Source organism: Ptychodera flava (genome assembly GCF_041260155.1).
Source record: "Ptychodera flava strain L36383 chromosome 23 unlocalized genomic scaffold, AS_Pfla_20210202 Scaffold_23__1_contigs__length_28996876_pilon, whole genome shotgun sequence".
In the NCBI taxonomy this organism is placed as follows: domain Eukaryota; kingdom Metazoa; phylum Hemichordata; class Enteropneusta; family Ptychoderidae; genus Ptychodera; species Ptychodera flava.
Genome location: NW_027248277.1, coordinates 23,085,746 through 23,101,722, shown reverse-complemented (window position 1 = coordinate 23,101,722; position 15,977 = coordinate 23,085,746). Strand labels below are relative to the sequence as shown.

The 15,977-nt window shown below is 36.1% G+C and overlaps 1 protein-coding gene across 1 annotated transcript in view; it reads right to left on the bottom strand.

The window, feature by feature from the left end:
• Window positions 1–8,605: 8,605 nt before the first annotated feature.
• Window positions 8,606–15,977, bottom strand: part of LOC139123632 (short transient receptor potential channel 5-like) — a 35,119-nt gene continuing 27,747 nt past the window's right edge. Inside the window, exons 4-10 of the mRNA XM_070689802.1 lie at window positions 14,896–15,071; window positions 14,077–14,238; window positions 13,128–13,825; window positions 12,363–12,597; window positions 10,990–11,151; window positions 10,809–10,874; window positions 8,606–10,675 (exon numbers count right to left, since the gene is read on the bottom strand). Of these exons, the coding sequence (XP_070545903.1) occupies window positions 10,544–10,675; window positions 10,809–10,874; window positions 10,990–11,151; window positions 12,363–12,597; window positions 13,128–13,825; window positions 14,077–14,238; window positions 14,896–15,071 (1,631 nt within the window). The 3' untranslated portion in view covers window positions 8,606–10,543. The remainder of the gene's footprint in view (window positions 10,676–10,808; window positions 10,875–10,989; window positions 11,152–12,362; window positions 12,598–13,127; window positions 13,826–14,076; window positions 14,239–14,895; window positions 15,072–15,977) is intronic.

The window sequence follows — 15,977 nt, the reverse complement described above, 5'->3', positions numbered from 1 at the left end:
TGCAATATTGCAAATTGCGATATAAAAACAAAGCGTATAGCTGAAAATAAGCAGATGAGCTGATATTTTGCTGATAAAACCGACACGTACTACTTCATTATCCAATTATCCCAAATTAGTTCCAATCTTTTTACTTATGACTCATCATTTTGCATCATTCTGGGCGGCAGTGGCGCCGACAGATTTGAGGATCCACTAATGGCTAAAAAAATATTGGACAGCGACCGAACGGGTATGACACAAATAATCACAAAAATGTGATACGTCCTGTGAGGACGACGGATGAAGTGTGCTTTAACACAAATTGAACGGATAGTGGTATTAGCAAAGTATGTTTTTGTCCTGCCAGATATGTGAGTCACTCTGTAACAGAATATATCCCTTTGCCAAAGGTTTTAGGATTTCCTTTTACTGATATATTAAATATATGTTCGCAATAATGTAAGTTGGAAACTGTCTACACGTTACAGGACCAACTATCCAAGCTGAACTCAGTTTAGTGAACTCCAACATGTAGAAGTCGTCCTTTCAACAAAAGTTAAACACGTATTGATATGGCATTTTAACAGATTGTCATAACCAACTTATCACACAGGCATCTCACTAGGTGATAACCTCTTTATTGATATGAAATACAAAGAACATCTATAGTAATGCAGGATGATAAGAGTGGTTGCAGAAATTAAGTATTAATTACGAAGGTCCTACATATAGCATTACATTGAAACAATATAAAACCAGATATGAACTGAATATGCTCACGTGTTTTACAACAGGTTCATTAATAGTAGTACGCTTCACAGAACAATAAGATAGATGTTTTCACTAAATGAAGCAGGTTTTTTTCAACATCGCACGGTACTCTCAGATTTTAATCACTAATTACAAAACTTTATTTAATGTGCAAATGAGCTGTTAATTAACTTGACACTGCTCAATGCTTCATGGGACAATTAGATATCCATCAGATCAACATTTGTAGCACGTTTTATTTAATTTAATGCAGTAATTTTAGAGTAATGTCACTAATTACAAAGTTCATTAAATATGCAAATAATCCCTATATTAACTTGACACTGTTCAAGGATTCATAGCACAATTAAATATTTATCAAATCAATATCTGTAGCACGTTTCACAAAATTTGAGCCGTAATTTCAGAGTTATATACCTAATTACAAAGTTTATTAAATATGCAAATGAACCCTTAATCATCTTTACACTACTAAATGCTTTACAACACAGATATCTGTCACATCAGTATATGCAGCAGTTTTCATCATATTTGATGCAGTTATTTCGGAGTTATATAACTAATTATAAAACTTCATGAAATATGCAAATGAGCTAATTATTAACTTGACACTGTTCAATGCTTCTCAGTACAATGGATATTTATCAGATCAACATCTGTAGCAAGTTTCATCAAATTTAACGCTGTAATTTTGGCGTAATATCACTAATTACAAAGGTTATTAAATATGCAAATAAACCCTTAATTAACTTCACACAAGTAAATGTTCTACACCACAATTAGATATCTGTCGGATCAGTATCTGCAGCAAATTTCATCACATTTGGTGCAGTTATTTTGGAGTTATATCACTAATTACAAAACTTCATAAAATATGCAAATGAGCTATTTGTTCACTGCCAAATGCTTCTCAGTACAATTAGATATTTATCAAAACAATATCTGTACCCAATTCAAAGACTTGGGTGCCGTAATTTCAGAGTTATATACCTAATTACAAAGTTCATTAGATATGCAAATTAACCCTTAATTAATTTCACACAAGTAAATGTTCTACACCACAATAGATATCTGTCGGATCAGTATCTGCAGCAAATTTCATCACATTTGGTGCGGCTATTTTGGAGTTATATCACTAATTACAAAACTTCATAAAATATGCAAATGAGCTATTTGTTCACTTGACACTGCCAAATGCTTCTCAGTACAATTAGATATTTATCAAAACAATATCTGTACCCAATTTCAAAGACTTGGGTGCCGTAATTTCAGAGTTATATACCTAATTACAAAGTTCATTAAATATGCAAATGAACCCTTAATTAATTTCACACTTCTGAATGCTTTACACTACAGTTAGATATCAGTCGGATCAGTATCTGCAGCAGATTTCATCACATTTGGCGAAGATATATCGGAGTTATATGACTAATTACAAAACTTCATAAAATATGCAAATGACCTATTTATTAACTTGACACTGCCCAATGCTTCTAAGTATAATTAGACATATATCAGATCAATATTTGTTGCAAGTATCATCAAGTTTGGTGCAGGAATTTTAGAGTTATCTCACTAATAACAAAAGTTCATTAAATATGTAAATGAGAATGTTATTAACATGACACTCACAGTATCATCATAATGTTCTGAGATTGTCATCTGTGTGAAGTTTCATGAAATTTGTGCAGTATTTCTTGATATATGTCTACACTGTCATTACCGTCTCCATAGGGAAACCATTGTACGGAAAAAAACGATATTGCATAACTTCATTAATATGCAAGCCACACTAACCAAAATCTAATCAGTTCTTTCGAGTTGCATATGGTACCTGTGTACCAAATCTGATTTGAATCTGTTCAGGCGTTTTGAGTTATCCTGTAAACAGACAGACAGACAGACACACACACACACACACACACTAACACACACACACACACACGGACAGACAGACAGACATCGCTATGACAATAGCCCACGTGTTTACACACGTGAGCTAAAATGAATGAGTGAATGTAGCTCGTTTTTAATATTATATTTTGCTTTTTTTCCTGCTAATAATAACGTGAGATATTATATTCATTTCCATCAGTAAATATGGGGCGTATTTTATCACTAGTTCGGACTTCCCCTTGATAAGTTTCCATAGCATGTTCGTTCGAAATTCTTTATGAAAGCAGTATTTTAACCACAGGTAGTCAATTTTTGCGGGCGTATATGTGTTTACTGAATCTGTTCATATTCCTGACTTGCTCTATGTGTCCTCTTATGTTGTAGTTCAGGTCCAGTTAATGAAATTTGCCTTTTGGGATCACAGTCCCAGCCTAAAACAAGAGTTTAACGTGCGAAATGAGTTCCCGTCGGAGAGGACTGCAAGTATATACCATTTTAAATGTGACTGTTGAATGATATTTGCATGTACTAGCTCGGCGACATCAACACTGGGCCAATGATGAAACCAAGAACAGCACTATTATTATCTTTATAATTGTGTTTTCCAGGGACATGTTTGTTATTTTATTTTTGAAGACTTCTTTAAGCTGACCCAGAAATCCATTAATAAAAATAGAATATCTGGCAAACATCAAATTAAGTACGAATACAGAGTTCACAGTTCCTCCAATAAAATAAACAACACTTGTCGATTTCAATCGAGCAAGATATAGATGTAGTTTCTCGCTCAGATGTTATGAATGTTACAATACCTTGATCCATGCAGCGACTTTAGGTACATCACCAGTTTCGATTAGATCAATGAATTCTCTCTCCTTATCTCGTAATTGTTTTCGCTCAAGCCAATCTCTGGCTCTCGGACGAAGTTGCAAAAAGTCGGCAATTTTTTCCAAATCTGAAAAACATTTAATTTGATTCATTAAAGCATGATATGTCTTGTTTTCATTAAAGTCTGTAGATACTTGTTACGTTATGTACACTCTCTACATTTGTGCAGTCACCCATGTTGTTGCATGTATAAAAGTATCGCCAATTTGGCTTTTGATATGGCCCCAGAACGTTTTGGTATCGATGCATGGGTTTCTATATAGGAATTGGCCTGTATTTGACACAGGTCAATGTTAAGTTCAATGTTAAAGGAGGGATGGCAAAGGGCGAAGAGTTCTGGGCATATGATCGGATAATTATAAGTTTGAGTCCACAGTATGACCAGGATGGTGGACTCCCTATCGGAGAGGGCGAGTGAGAGACTGTAATATTCTCCTTTCTCTCTTATGAAGTGTTGTGACAGCTATTTCAGCTGTGTGAATTTATAAGTACAGGTAAGTTGAGCTTAATTTGGAATACTGACTTTGCGATTGTCCAGAAGATGTGCTGTTGAAAATATTTACTTTTGATGTCTAACTGTAATATGGCAGATAAAAAACAGAGGGATATAAATGAAAAATATTTTTGAATTTATTCATTTCATTTCATTCACTCATTTTGATATTAATATTGGAACTTGATGTATTGACAGATATAATATGTACGTTTTCCAACTCCTTTTCAAAGAATATTTAAATAGCACTTATCTTGTGGTACCAATTGGTATCATGATATTTTGGCGTGAGAATCTCTTTCATTTATGGGAAGGTACATATGGTTGATAACTTGGATACGGCTTCAATATTGTACCCTACATTGGGTTCATACCCTATGCTTGTATTTTTGGCCATTTTCATGATGCCCACGGGACCTTACATTATGGAATCTTATGGTTTTATAATGGTATTCCAGACGACCTTTTTCAATGAGAAAATGAAGTCATGTGAAAATGCGAATTTTTCTTGAAGATATGTGGCAATGAAGAGCAGAATTCCGTGAATACGGTATTGGCCATCGAAATAATATAGATAAATTCAACGCAAGGCAACTTTCGACATGATTCTTCTCGAGGTTTTGTTGCATAAATTAGATCAGTTTCCGCGTCTACGGACCTCAGCGTGTTAAAATACCTGGTACTCAGCTTGTCAACTTTCACTGCATATATGTGACCCACATGTCAGTTGTGATCATGAAATTCATGATGATTGCAATTAAGACTGTTGTCACACTTCTAGCCCGGCAGTTATGCTGGCCATTTTAATTTGGAAAACTTGTGTTGAGAAACGTTAAGCAGAGATAGCTACTTCTTAATTCCTGGACAATGAAGACAGATTGTCGACATCTCGTCGGTCCCTTCCTTACACCACGTGTTTACACAGTTTTAATTCTTTCTGACGTGATTCATTTCTAGCCAAAGTCAAAACACTTCTTACTTTCCCGCCAAAACAAGCTATATCACAGCCTGAATCAATCACTTTACTTTAGTATATGTGCCGTATGTGTATAGTATCTGTAAGTGTATCTATACTCAGAGCGCATCGCTCACCACTGAAGCTGGTCGTCACCTATCCACTAATAGATACATTATGTTATTGTAGCAATAGTTGAAAGTAGCTGTAGTAATAAAGTTTGAACAAATAGAGCCGCCGCCTCTGTCTCCACTACTCGAACTCAAAAGATCCTACTTTACAAACAATCCCACACAAATTGTAACTATGAGTAGCTTTCCCATGACCGTATGTTTGTTTTTTGCATTCATGTTTCACTCTCGGTTGCACTTAACTTCAACTACTGTTAGCACTCCAAGTACAGGTGCGCAGCCACTCCTGTGTTCTGTACTGAAACAAATCCACCGGTATTGTGGTGAAATATACATACGAAGATAAAAACAGTATAGGCAACGTTTTCCTTGTGGTTTCGCTTTTATGTTGTGTTAAAACGTTATGACACCTCTGTCTAGAGTATGCCAATTTCCATTTAACAGTCGTCTCCAATAGGAATATATAATATTTCATTGAGAATCCGGTTTGATGGCGATGAACAAAGCCCGCTTGATGTAGGGAGATGCAATGTTCAGTTGACACAGTCTGTTAGAATTAGTAAGTGAAATATCCCACGATGTGTTTTCCGGGTAGTTATGGCAATGTTTATTTCGGCCTATGATCTCCACGGTTTGCGTCGGACACTAAACTACAGCTTGTTCGCAGATGAGATCCGATGGAGTAATACCTGGGCGTACTTTAGTCGAGCTGGTAGATCCCACCCAACCCCCGAAGCCGTTGAACTAGAGTGGAAAGTAGCGATGGTTGTCGCCTGGTGAGGCATATCAAAGACTTTGTTTCGAACAGACTAAGCTTTCATATAATATTAACACAAAATGTCTTTCCGCAGATACATCCAGGGCATCATTTTGCAAATGCTTGATACACAACAATATATACACAGAAAAACCACAGGCGAATGACCGAGCATCTCGAAATACGATTTCGGGCTGACTACATCGAAATAAAATTAGCATATGATCTGATAAATTTTGAAAGACTGTTCACTCACCACAAGTATATGTCGTTCCCTCTTCAGACTGTAGCGGATTGTTTTCTTCGCCATTCACACAGGAAAGCACGTTCTCACTTTCGCAAGTCGCAATGTCCGTCGAGTTCATGTTTTAAAGGGGATAAGGTAAGAGTGCGTTTAACGGCGATGCTAATTCCAAGCAATGCTATATCACTGACTTGTGAAATTTCCAACTTGTTTCTGGTAAAGACAGTACTACGATATTGCCGTTATGTTCAAAACGCTGACACAGACAGAATTATGCAAACGATGTTAAAACGCAATTTGCCGATTGTGTCGAATACTGCATGACTTGAATAGCGTAAAAGTTTTGAAAATTTTATGATCATAGCCGATACGATATTAAAACATTTTGGGTGATTAAGTGTAAGATGGAAGCTTTTGTATCGCGAGTGAGTGTGATGTTTGGCAATCGAAATTGGATATGCCTGGTTGGAATTCTCGATATACGTTTGCTCTCTGACGTCAGTTGAAGATAATTTAGCAGACCATTGTTTGACGTCGTCATGCGTTGGGCGATATCTTACACGGGATGGATGGGATGGATGGATGAATGGATGGATGGATAGATGGACACACATGCTAAAAGCTTTCAAAGAATATGAAAGTAATTGGTATCACAAACACGTGTCCGTTGCTTAGTAACCGTCCTCTCGTACATACTTTCTGACATACTCTATTGTTCACAAGCAATGGTGCTTATTGAAGTCAAAAGCTGAAGAGGACTTTACGTTGTACATGCAACTTTGCAGCTAGAGTGTTTCCCCCGGCAGGGGCACTCGTATGTACCACTCGCAGTTTGAACTAGTACAGCTCAAACTCAATAATTTCCGTAAAAGTTGGGTGACAATTACTATGATGGTATATTCAAAATACAAAAAGGTATATCCTATGACTAAACTATTATGAATCTTAAAATTCGAATTAGAATTAACAACCTTAAGAAAACTTGCTGTCAAACCAAACATGTGACAACTAATCTGCTAATGTAGGATGAGAAAAGACGGCACATAAACGGAGATTAAAAAGAAAATCAAGTGAACCATAAAGTGTACTCTATAAACTACAATGATTTGTTATTTGCGGTTTGTCGGAACCGTCATACTATTATCTCTAGTTGAGTAAGAAAGGTCTGCAGTGGGTTTCGCCCATCGTCGTCTTGTAAGTATTCTATTCTTGATCGTAGTCGTTTCCAATTTAGAGTGATGCGATCGCGAAGGAAAGAAATGCAGGATAACCTTGTGGTCTAAGTAAATCAAACCTATCAGAAATGTAACTTCCTCTCTTTGATAAAACTACATAGTAACCATTGTCGTCTTGAAGTCTTCCCCGCAAAAAGGTGTTTCTCTTGTAAAGTAGCGTTGAAGAGTAATATTTCTTGCGTATGACCATTTTCGGTTAGTGCTAGCTCCTTCCAAAAAAAAAAGTCTGGGATATACTTAGCTTAAGCGATAATGTTTTTGGAATATCACTGGAGTGCAAAACCCCATCGACTCACCTATGCAAGCAAATGCAGTAATAATACGTTGAATATATAGTTCCATTGAACATTTTTGTCATTTTTTGTAATGGAAAACGTCTTTTCAAAATAGGCAGAGAGCACATAGTGTGGCCCTCTGACGTCGCGTACGATACCTGTAGTACTACCAGTTAAAGCAAAACTATTCCCGGTACTCTCTATTCCGCTCGACGTTGTAGCGAACTCAAAATATTTGAAAAAGAGGGACACATTTACGGATATCGTTTGTTATACCAAAAGGAAATGTAAATAGTGTGCTTGTGTCCGTTTACCTCTTCGGATGATGTTGAATGTGTTTCAAATACAATCCCGTATGGAGACGATGTCGACAGCGTCAATGTAAAATGCTCCACTTATCTGTGTCTTGTCCATGTGCGGTCACGTTTACCACGTCTTGTATACTGCATCATATTTAATGAGTCATATCCACTGGTATTTTCACTGGGAGAAATCTCTCAATCTGACAGTGTACTTTTTTAAGTTGGATTTTTATTCTTCTGTATTGCAAGACTCAAAGTGGACAAAGAACATTATCAGTGGGGAATTTGAACATCTTACAGAGTTGTTTGACTATATAGCAAAGAAATCTACATTTCTTCAGGAGAAAAAAATGATCGACTGAGTAAAAAAACATTTCTTGATTGGTATTAAGTAAAATGTTTTATATTCCAAACACGATTGGAACTAATTTGGGATAATTAGATAGTAAAGTGATGTCGGTTTAATCTGCAAATGTTAGCTCATCTGGTTTTCTTTTTTAGTTATACTCTCGTCTTTATGCGTACTTTGTAATATTTCAATATTCAACTATATGGCATCTTACACTTAAGAGAAAATTTTAAAAATGAAGATCCAATTAACATCCTAAATTAGTTGCAATCGTGTTTTAGGTGAGTTTTAACATAAAGAATCTAAGATGAGACACTGTGGTATTTTAACATTATATTTATTTGGAGCTAACGATCGATTAACTGATAAAAATATTTATGACCATTGTAAACATGGGTAACTTCACACTCTACCTAACATGCATCTAATCCCTTCGGTATTGCTTAATGTAGTACACGCCTCGAAAGTGAGAGACTTAAAGGTATACAGTCACCTGTAATCTAAACATGCCCATATATGGTCAAAAGGGCAATCCTTCGTATTCAAAATGCCCATGTGAGGGAGCTGGTTTTTTAAAGAGGCAATCCGCTTAAAACTTGTGATTGGTTAGATTTTCTCTTTCCATGGTAACTGTGGCAAAATTGGAACAGGCGACAGTTTACCTTTAAACTTTTGATGTAGCTTTTCTAAATGAAACTCGATTATTATCTTACCATATCACAACAAAAATCGGGGTAGGGATATCTGCGCAAAGGTTGTTACTCGCCAAACAAGTCACATCATATTTACCGGTTTTTTGACATTCAAAATGGCTGCAAAATTCGATATTAAAAAAAGGACCGAGGGGCATAATACCTTAATACCAACATGTTATATAATAAAAACATTCTAAAATGGTTAACTAAAGCATACACAGTTTATACGTTGATAATGTTGCGTTATTTTGAGATATTTAAATAACAGATCTCGATTAAATGTTGACAAGATCGAATCAGGAAGTGTGTAACAAAACGGATAACAATAATTGCTGCGCAAGGCATTCTGTGCAAGAGTCGATGTAATCGTATATAATATCATACAAAGTTTTTGTGTCAATAATCTTTTTTTAATTTTGTAGAGAAAGGAACGATTGTATAAATTTTGAACAAATAAAAAATACATTAAATAATGTTTATGAGGAATTCATGATTGAAGAAATTCAAATATAACATGAACTTTATGATAAATCACTTCTTTGACTCTTATAAAGGATGATATCTTTGAATTTCTTGACTCGTATATGAGAGACATTAAAATGCGTTCCCGTGAAAAGGAAAAATTTCATAAGACAAAACAAAAAGTTGTACAAGACAATATTCAAGATGTTCAGCGTTTGCAGGTTTGAACCCTTGATGTCTAATAAAAACAACTGTGGCTCTTAAATACGAAAGCATAAAATAACAGTAAAATGTAAAAACACAAATCATGTTGTAATGAGTCATATGAATGTAAACGCAATACGGCTACTGCTTAAGCTAGCTACAATTTGATACGAAATATCTGGACTTGTGTTGACATATCTGTACACAGGACGCCATTAACGTAGATTAAGACAGCAAGGTCATCAGACAGCCACCCGTATTAAATAGTTATTTAAAATTTTGAATTTCGTTTACCCTAAAATATATTTCTGGCAAACTTATTAAGTTACTGGAATTTTGATTGAATTCATGCTATCACATGATTTTGAAGACCATAACTAAGTCTCTGAAATATTTTGGAAAGAAAAACCAATAAATATTTACCAAAACGTTTGTATTATTAATGGTAGCGCACTACATTATGAAATATCGTAATGAGCAACCTCAGGCACAAATCGAATCCCTCAGTGTTGCGTTAAGGTAGCATGCGTGCATGGAAACTGAAAGACTTTAACGTTCGCTCAATCTGTTCTTAAATAACTCTCTCTCTGTCAAGAATCATCTTACCTAAGCAAGAATATATATCAGTTTTCACTGTGCAAAGTTCATTGCTAGAGAACTAAACTGACAAATACAGATATTTAAAATTCAAAAAGGGCTGGGAGATAATAATATTTGAAATTCAAAATGGCCACTATCCCCATCTTCCCTCTAACAAAAAGTGAAATTTCTGTTTTTAAAGAAGTAAGACATTGAATATTTTACACAAAAAAAAAAACTTTAAGTAAGCCGTTACAAGCGGTATATTGGAAAATGGTTGTACAAATTGAGGGTCCGAATGACTGTCCTCAAGGCGCATTCTACCTTAAATGTATACAACCTCGGTAAGTTCATCATTGACAGTATACGGTAAAGTAGTCATGCGTCTGAATGCCTGCTCTTTACTGCCAAATTTGATGCGTTTGCTGATGTATTGCATGGTGAGAATATGGAGTATCTGTCAAAGAAATACACAGTAAATATTTGTTAGAAACTATATGACCATATGTTGCAATGGTCAAGAAAGTCACATACGTGGCGGAAAATGGTGATATGAAAGATAAGTAGGAAGAAGAAATATCACAACTCACTTCTTTATAAGGCAGTTCACTGTTTGCGCCGTGTCCTTGGTGGCGCACCCCCGCTTCTTCAACATTCTGAGGAGAAAGAATGAATAGTTCACTCCTCTAATTATAGCGAGATTATACCATTTCAGTTTTACAATGCTGGCTGAAGGATACTGTGGATTGAAACAAAACAAAGACAATATACCTCTGTACTTGCGCTGTTCGATTTGCAGACAATCGATTTGAAAATATTCGCGATGAAGATGCGGGTTGGGATCAAGTTGAATGGAGGTGGCAAGATGGGTCCTCTGATGAAGTCCATCCATAGTGTTGTACGACAGAAAGTCCATTCGGTGTCAATGTTTTCCTACAAAAATCATCAGTAGCTCATAATGAGTTGTTTGCTTCGGGTGTAGTTATGTCAAATGCAGAGTATGTAAATGTTCTATGCAAGCTAACATCGTAAATTCAACATTGTGCTGTCAGAAACTTCAATTTTCGACTAATATCTGTTTTTGCAAATTATTGGGTGGTTGTTTTTGTTGTATTTCTCTGAAACGTTGTTTGAGCACATTTCCACATTGAGACTCGATTAAATTATGTGACACGGTGGCAGCATCAACGCGCCTTGTTTGTCGTCTGTTTCACGTCGACATCACGACGTGGTAGCACTAACAAGCAGATAATTAGAGAGAGATAGGTATGCGCTGATTGTAGAGGGTGCGAATATATTTGCTAACGTTTGATATTTGAAAATGGCCGACATCCCTGTTTTAAACCTTTTGGGAAAACAAGTTTTGACCAAGTAAGGCAGTGAAAAACTTTTTTCTTCAGCACATTTTAAAAGAATCCCCTCCCCTAGGTTGTAGATCAGAAAAGTATCGAAAAGTAACGCACCCATCGATCTCTCCAAGAGATTTATTGTACCTCAATACAGACGAAAACAAAACAGACGTGAAGTAACCACATTGGGTATATGGCTGAGCTCATTAAAATATGTCAGTATAAAACCTTGTAAATTCTAATTAAACATACGCATTTTATTTCAAAATATTTGGAACCTTCAGACAACAAAGACCTGCAAAATAAGTTATTTATGGCTTCACAATAGCCAAAAAGATGTAGACAAACAATAATATTTTGTGATATCACGTCAAGGCAATAAGAGGGCAAACACGATATCTTCTGTTTTCTTTCAGAGTGTTGAAGCCCCCATTTGAAAATAATTGTTGAATGATACTGGACCTTTTTTGAACAAGCGTTTAGATAGAGGCTGTAAAATTAAATTTCTAGTCAGGCATGATCCCAAATTTCAGTTAAATATAGTTCAATATATAAGAGTTGAAGGAATTTACTGTCAGATAATGAGGAGAGAAACTATGGATCGGTGCTTTTTGTTTCTTTCGATCAATATGTGAAAAAGAATACTTCACTCCCCACAGGGTCTCTGTCGTTCAGGAAGACAAATTGCTTTGGTATCTAACGAAAAGGACGAGCCAGTTGGAATCGCTATTGGTAATCGAAATATCCCACCATATCAAACATTGTGTTCTATCACAAGTGTGTTAAAATACATACCTTTATTTTCGTGTAGGTTTCAGACATCATTGCAATGCAGAGGTTTAACAGTATGACGATCATGAATACGCTAAACATTCCATACAATATTTTACCGGTGATGGTGATTCCAAAAGCATCGACTTGCTCCCCAGAGGTTTTATTTACATCAGTGTTTATCGGAGAAACATCTAATTCATTATGATAATTTGGACCGAAGACAGACCATACCAGATTCTCTATAGTCCTATCCAACCTACAGTCAAAAATTAAGTTAACAACGTCAGATATTAAACATTGTTTTGGTTTTCACATAAAAAGTATGTGATGATTTCAAAATGCACGAAACCGCTTTACTGATAATCTAACCAAATAGCACTTATGTGATCATCTATTGCGTATTGTTCCCTTTTACATTGCATCGTATTCGTTTGCGTCGTTTAAGCTTACACAAACTTGCCTTTCAAAGGAATTTTATGGTGTCTCTCTCACCCAAATGGGGATTAAGATACGAGAAAATCTGCTTCATCAACAAATAGCTAAAATTGGAAAAATAAATTATTCATCAATTGTCGAATGGGAATCTTGATGAAGAAAAGAGAAAGGAAGATATGTAATCAGAGACTGATTAATTTCGTATTTATAGAATGATGTGAATATGTCCTGTTGTCTTCATCAATTAATGCATTCTTACAAGGATACACTGCATTTCAGGTATTGACGTTATCGTTTTTTGTTTTTTTTGGGTGTTACGAAATATAAAGGCAGTTTCTACTGCAAATCTACCTATCCCAGCTCTCGGTTGCCTCGATGCTTGATGTAATCGCTGCGCCACGATAATTAAAAAACATACCGATCGCGTAAGCAATGACTACAAGAATGCACAAGCAACAAAAGTTAAGAACGTCTGACGACATCCGAGTAAAGATCAATAGCATTGAGCCAAGCTTCTTAAGAAAATACAGATATTGAAGAGCTCGAAACATACTTAATACAAGACTAACTACAGCCAATCGGTACAAAATTTCAAATAAATATAAAAGCGACTGCCACTGTGGCGGTGTGGAAAAAAGAGGGGAAAAAAACATTGTCAAGATTGTAAAATTGCTGATATCAATAACATTCCAAGCGTCCCGTATGTACTGGCTGAAGCCAAAGGCTATGGCTTGCTGCAGTTCATACAGCAAGAAGCCTAATGCTTGCAAAAATATGAGAGTAGGATATGGAAAGTAGATAATACTGCAAAATAAAGCAAAATTCGAGAATAAATATGAGATAAATCTAGTCTTTGGTGACTTGATGAACAGTGTATGGGGCCATGCAACGTGAAAAAGTGCAAGGAGGGGATATAACAATCCATAGAAAACCACTGCAAATACGGCGTAGAGGATATTCCACCAAAATTCTGGGTATTCTGACCACTTAGGTTGGCCATTCAACCATTCTGACCGCAGGATTTCTTGAGTACGAGAATGACTGATAAACTGTCGGAGAAAGTACAGGCGTACATAGGTAAGTGCAAAAACAAAAGAATACTCTGTCTATCATATCGATTATTAATAACGGTGAATTATAAACTTTAATATAAGTATCGACAAAAATTGACAAAGCAACTTTCGCAGTAAGGGTAGGGAAATTGTTTGATAGAATAATTGACCAGTGTAAAGGCATTTCTCTTTCTCCTTCAACTTGTATAAATCTACATCTGTCTTGACATTAAATTTAATCTATATACCTTCTTTTGATTTTTAGCGATTGCCTTATTCACTGTTTTCCAACGACCATTCTTCAACGGTTCACCGTGAAGTACGGTCTGTACTGTTGCTGAGTCCTCGCACATTTCCAATAAATCAACAGTGAAATCTTCCAGTTTCATGTAAATGTTCGACAAATCTACCTGTAAATTAAAGGAAAAAGCGCACATATTATATCTGTTTCTTCAATAGGGGTAACAGTCTTCTCCTTTCGCCTTGCAGTGAGGACCCTCGCGCCCGTTTATTACCCTGAGCGGGTCATACTTTACCATAAAACTATTACTTTCCCAGAGGCCATACGCCGAGGGGTGAAGCGACGTGTTTCTGATAACATTAGGTCACGAGGTGAAATTAATGGGTGTTATTGCCCGACTGGAGACAAGTTATATATCTTTATAACACACTACATAATCATGCTTTTAAATGTTATGGCTCCGACTGTGCAGAGAGAGAAAGAGAGAGAGAGAGAGAGAGAGAGAGAGAGAGAGAGAGAGAGAGAGAGAGAGAGAGAGAGAGAGAGAGAGAGAGAGAGAGAGAGAGGGGGGGGGCAGACAGACAGACAGACAGACAGACAGACAGACAGACAGAGAAAGACAGACAGAGAGGAAGACAGAGAAGAGAGGGAGAGGAAGGTAAACAGGTGGCATATATAGATACTTTTATTATTAGCAAGTTAACAAAGTTAAGAAACATAGTATGAAATAAGATTAATATGCAAGATATTTATACATGTCACCTTCAAAATTTGTCAAGTATGATTTTGATTCAATTTATTACAATAAGCTTTGTATGTCACTCACGTTAGAGATGCTGCACAGACCATCAGTTCTCTCCATTTTGCGAATTCTCCCAGAAATCTCAAAGGCTGTAAGCAGAGGATCATCACTGGTAAAACAAATGTAGGCCGGACTAGATATTGCTGCATAGAACTTGAAGAGCTGAAGCTTTGCAGCAATATCGATATCCTCTGTCTTATCTGCATTAACGTAAACGAATCCGACAATGAGATTTTTTGTAGTTGAGTGTGGTTTAAGATACATACCACATGGTGACTTGACACGTATTACATAATTTTAGACTTGCATGAAGTTGTGTAAGAGAATTGTACTTTGACCTGTCTCACCTAGTGAATAGACGAAATTTGCAAAAAGATGTTATGCAACGTTTGCAAACTTAATCATGATAATAATTGCAGTAAACAGTAAATAGAGAGATATTGTCTATTGAAACGACGGTTGAGTAGAATGGATTTGGGTTGTTGTTGATGGACTGCCATTGATCCGGTGGAGCCACTGTGATTGAACAGACAAGATATCAGGCAAGACAGAACAATCAGATATCTGTAAGATCAGCATCTGAAGCAGGTTCCATCAGCTTTAGCACAGTACTTTCGGAGTTAAATCACTAGTTACAAAACTTTAATTTAATTTGAAAATGAGCTGTTTATTAACTTTGCACCGGTGAATGCTTCATGGGACAAATAGACATGTAGCAGATCAACATCTGTAGCACGTTTCATCACATTTAATGCAGTGATTTCAGAGTTAGCTCACTAATTACAAAATTCATTAAATATGCAAATGAACCCTTCAGAAACTTGACACTGCTCAGTGTTTCACGGGAAAACTAGATATTTAGATCAATATCTGAAGAAGGTTCCACTAAATTTGGTGCAATAATTTCAGAGTTACATCAAAAATTACATAGTTAATTAAATATGCAAATTTCAATTAGTTTCACACTCTGTCTGCTTTACAACAGAGCCAGATATCTGTCGGACCAGTATCTGTAGCAGATTTCATCGAATTTGGCGCAGTTATATCGGTGTTCCATAACTTATTACAAAACTTCATTAACTATGCAAATGAGCTGTTTATAAACT